At 50.3% G+C, this 4,055-nt stretch overlaps 1 protein-coding gene across 1 annotated transcript; it reads left to right on the top strand.

Moving 5' to 3' along the window:
• The first annotated feature begins 670 nt into the window (after window positions 1–670).
• On the top strand, window positions 671–2,081 carry LOC100901921 (GTP-binding protein Di-Ras2). The gene is made up of 4 exons (XM_003744236.2): window positions 671–910; window positions 1,099–1,284; window positions 1,461–1,628; window positions 1,971–2,081. The coding sequence occupies exons 1-4, from the start codon at window positions 773–775 to the stop codon at window positions 2,079–2,081; spliced, it is 603 nt and encodes a 200-aa protein (XP_003744284.1). The 5' UTR covers window positions 671–772.
• The last annotated feature ends 1,974 nt before the right edge of the window (window positions 2,082–4,055 follow it).

Here is a 4,055-nt window from a genome sequence, read left to right as displayed (position 1 = left end):
AAGGCCATGTTCGGAGGAGTTTGCATGCTAGGATGCATTAGGCTATCGGGAGGAGAGCACGTTGCTTTGCTGCCTTTCTTTCGTCCTCTCTCGCAAATGCGCCGAGCTATCGCCCCTTTTGTGTCGGGAAGTGTTTGCAGCTGCATTTATAGCAGCTGTTGTGGCGCCACTTAGCACCTGCATGCAAGAGACCAGTCTGGAGCCAACTGATCCACCCGGCTCTCGAGTAGAATCGCTTCCCTCAACCCACGGGAAGGAGCTAGAACGAGCGAGCGGAGCGTCGAGTAGGACACCGCGTACTTCGCTTGCCATCAGACGGTGACATCTGCGACGTGACACCTCTTGGGTGCACAGAACTTGGCCCTGCAGCACTGGGATTCCCATTTCGATTAGGGAGCCAATCTACAGGGACAACGCGAGGCTTCTCACTCGACGACGTGTTGTAGAAGTCTATGACGATTTCCGAGATTCCTCCTGGTCGATCGAAACCGTCGTCGAGGGACGATCAAGCTCTCTCGCGAGATCTCTGCGCCTGACCTCGATTTCTCTCCGCAGATGAGCTGAAGCTGAAAAAATGCCGAAGGACGGCAGCGCGAAGGATGCCGCGGCGGGTGACAGAAATGCCGCCGCAGGTGGAGGAGGCGGCGGAGGAGGGGGTGGAGGGGGCGGTGGTGGTGGTGCCAAAGGAACGCCATCGAAGGACGCCTCGAAAGACGCTGGGAAAAACGCGAAAGATGGCAAAGAGGACTCAAAACAGGTGTCCTTACTCAAAATGCCAGAACAAAGCAACGACTACAGAGTGGTCGTGTTGGGAGCGGGAGGCGTCGGAAAAAGTTCCTTGGTTCTCCGGTTCGTTCAGGGAACGTTCCGCGAAAGCTATATTCCCACCGTAGAAGACACCTACAGACAGGTGGGTTCGAAAAAGCTCCGATTCCTCAACTTTCAGAAATTGAATTTGTACACTCTAAGCTTGCTCGGAAATCGGGCTTACCCCATGGGGCCCGGCGCTCGACGGCATGCCCTTTTGCTCCGCTCCTCGAAAATCACATGGAAGCGGGACGGTATCAAATCCTGACTGGGTCCGTTCGCTCCCAATAGGTGATTTCATGTAACAAGAACATCTGCACACTGCAAATCACAGATACAACAGGATCTCACCAGTTCCCCGCCATGCAGAGACTTAACATTTCGAAGGGACATGCGTTCATCCTTGTGTTCTCAGTTACGTCAAAGCAGTCGCTCGAAGAACTTAAGCCCATATACAACGTCATCCGGGAAGTGAAGGTGAGCGCAAAAACCCTCTCGTCGGATTTAGAGCTCCATATCGGTCGGTTCCGAGTCTGAGCCTGGAGAGCCTAGAGAAGGGGCAGATGATAGAGAAAAGAAGAACTCCGCCACTTCGTCTAATAGAGTTTTTCCCCTTGTTATACGCACGTTGTGGAATAAAGACTAAATTGCAGAGCGGCGAAACAGAGCAAATCCCGATTATGCTCGTTGGAAATAAATGTGACGAGGATTCATCTCGTGAGGTGGATGCTAGTATTTGTGAGAATCTCTCCAAACAGTGGCAGTGCGGTTACATGGAAACGTCTGCAAAAAACAACACGAACGTCAAGGAACTATTCCAGGTTAGTGAGCATCCCCTCTGGGAGCGCTTTATGAACTGTAGACGGAACGCAAGGAAAGGGGAATGGGGAAAGCGGGGTTGGATTCGAAAACCCTCGCCTCCATGTGTCCCCCCGGGTTTTCTCTCGCAAAGCATGCTTGTGAGTGGAATTCCATCCTCGCTTGAGCGATTGTGCACTTGGTCGAGGTGAGGGCTCGCGAGAAAGCGCTCCGGCTCGAGCCACCGACCGAGGATAGGAGAGCCTCGGACCGACGCGACGGCTTCGGTCCGACTGACGGAGGCCACGATGAATGTGTGAGTTATTGACTTGGGCCGAGTTGACGACAACTCGCTTCGTTCGCAGGCCCTCCTGGAAATGGAAAAACGACGCAACATGTCGCTCCAGCTCGACGGGAAGAAAACACGTTCTCGCTTCGGCCGTGACAAGCTAAAGGGAAAGTGCGATGTGATGTAAAGAGACTGTACCAAAGTATTAGGAACTCAACTAACTATTACAACAGCAACAACAACTTGTTCGCCAAACAGAACAATAACAGCAATGGCGAAATTATCAGCAACAACACAAACTACCTACCTACAACGACGACGATGACTATGTCGACAACGACGACGGGTGGAAAAGCAAGCAAGCAAGCAAGTAACCAAACAAGTCAACAAATAGTCGGATACAAGGGGGACCCTTTATTGGTGTGGGGCCCCCCTCCGTAGACAACAACTAGAATGTCTGCCAAATCCTCGATGCTATCTCCGAATCTATCTATCTATCTACGAATCAACCGGACCTCATACTCGACCGCTTCGGGTTTCGCAACCTGGCGGAGACTCACGAGTCTTCGGATCCCGTTCATCGCGAATTTCGTCCGCTCATCTCTCCCCACAGAGGACAGAAACACCTGAACAGATGCAGAACGCTTATTGGTTCGAGCGATTATACGCGTGGACTCCTTCGATGCGCCTCGGCCTCATCAACCCAAGCGCAGATCCTTATGGCCCTCCAAAGCCTTGTGGCCCCCGAATCCTCGTAGCCACCCTCTTGTCCCGGTTCAACTCAGTCCTCGTCTTAGTCCTCCCCTTCACCCGTTCCGGATTGTCTCTCCCCTCGTCAAACGTTACACCCAACCTCCGCCTATACCGAGATCCGAAAACCTGAAAATCATTCGCCTCCATTCCTAATTCTTCCCTATTTGGACTGCCTTCCTTTTCTCACCGAGCGTGAAATCGCGTATCGAGAAGTCAAACTCATCTAGACTCCTCGCTCCGTCCTCTGTTTCGATTCCCCGCCACGGCGCGGATTCCCCCGAGTTTTTAATTATGTCTTCGCCAATTTCTGATATTACCAAACGCCAAGCCATGTGCTTCGAGACTACTCGACACGACTGTGTCTGACTGTGTGATTCGGGTATTGGGAACGCTATGTCTCAATATCCGGCCTTCGAGGTGTCGCTTCAATGTGATCTCGGCTTATCTCCGACGCTTTTTTGTACAACATGTTACCCAGTTATTGGAGAGGGAGACAGATTTTGCTTATGGAATGAGCAAGATCAGCTCGTGCTGCTTGAACGACGGGAAGATAACTAGTGAAAATTTTATTCATCAAGCGTCAGTACCAAGGAAATCCTCATTGTCGATAATAATGCGGGAACGCTGCAAACGAGAAGCAAAGACCGATACCTAGACTAATCATCCATCTGTAAGTGCTACCGAACCGATGATGAGTGTCGACGTCAACGTCTATCAGTTCTGATTACGATATGGTATATGTACCTATATCCAACGGTGGAACTCGAGCATCCGAATCGACTCGCTCGCCATCATGACGATATCTGTTTCATTCACTATAATTATTATCATTATCATCATCATCACATCTATCGTTTTAAATGATGATCGCTAAAAATCTAGGGCTACCGAGCGCAATGAGTGAGATTCCGAATGTATGTGCGTTACTAGTCTTGAACCCGCGGAGAGAAAAATCAGGAGAGTTGATGCTGGTGCTATTTATTGACGTCACCAGTTCTTGTCCTGCTAGGAATAAGTCCTATTCGGAATCCGAATGCCTGGTTCTCAAGTGCAAATGTATTATCTAGACAGATTGACCACGGGTTCAGACGTCCTTCGTACACAGATGTTTCCCCCGCATACAAGGACGCATTGAGTGAGTCGAGCGTGAGGAACTCTCCATAATGAACGGGGAATCATCTACCTAAACGAAAACATATCGCATTGATAGGCTTAGTCCACGTTATTGAAGAAGCTCATATCGAACATATTTCGAACGGAGTCTGTTTCCCTTATCGCCGTCGTTTCCCTCTCGGTCGACACAGTAGAGCGCAGATCAATTATTATTACGATCATCATTATCATCATTGGAAGGAGGCCCAAACACAGAGCAGAGATACCCAGACATATAGGATTAGACGGGAACATA

This window comes from Galendromus occidentalis, unplaced genomic scaffold (assembly GCF_000255335.2).
Source record: "Galendromus occidentalis unplaced genomic scaffold, Mocc_1.1 scf7180000077463, whole genome shotgun sequence".
NCBI classification, from domain to species: Eukaryota; Metazoa; Arthropoda; class Arachnida; order Mesostigmata; family Phytoseiidae; genus Galendromus; species Galendromus occidentalis.
This window is presented reverse-complemented; position numbering and strand designations above follow the sequence as displayed.

Excerpts from the sequence above, each read along its gene's own strand:
- LOC100901921 (XM_003744236.2), top strand. The coding sequence starts at position 773 with ATGCCAGAACAAAGCAACGACTACAGAGTGGTCGTGTTGGGAGCGGGA. Across the intron at positions 1,285-1,460 it reads ACGTCATCCGGGAAGTGAAG|AGCGGCGAAACAGAGCAAAT; the intron begins GTGAGCGCAAAA and ends ACTAAATTGCAG. Across the intron at positions 1,629-1,970 it reads ACGTCAAGGAACTATTCCAG|GCCCTCCTGGAAATGGAAAA; the intron begins GTTAGTGAGCAT and ends CTTCGTTCGCAG.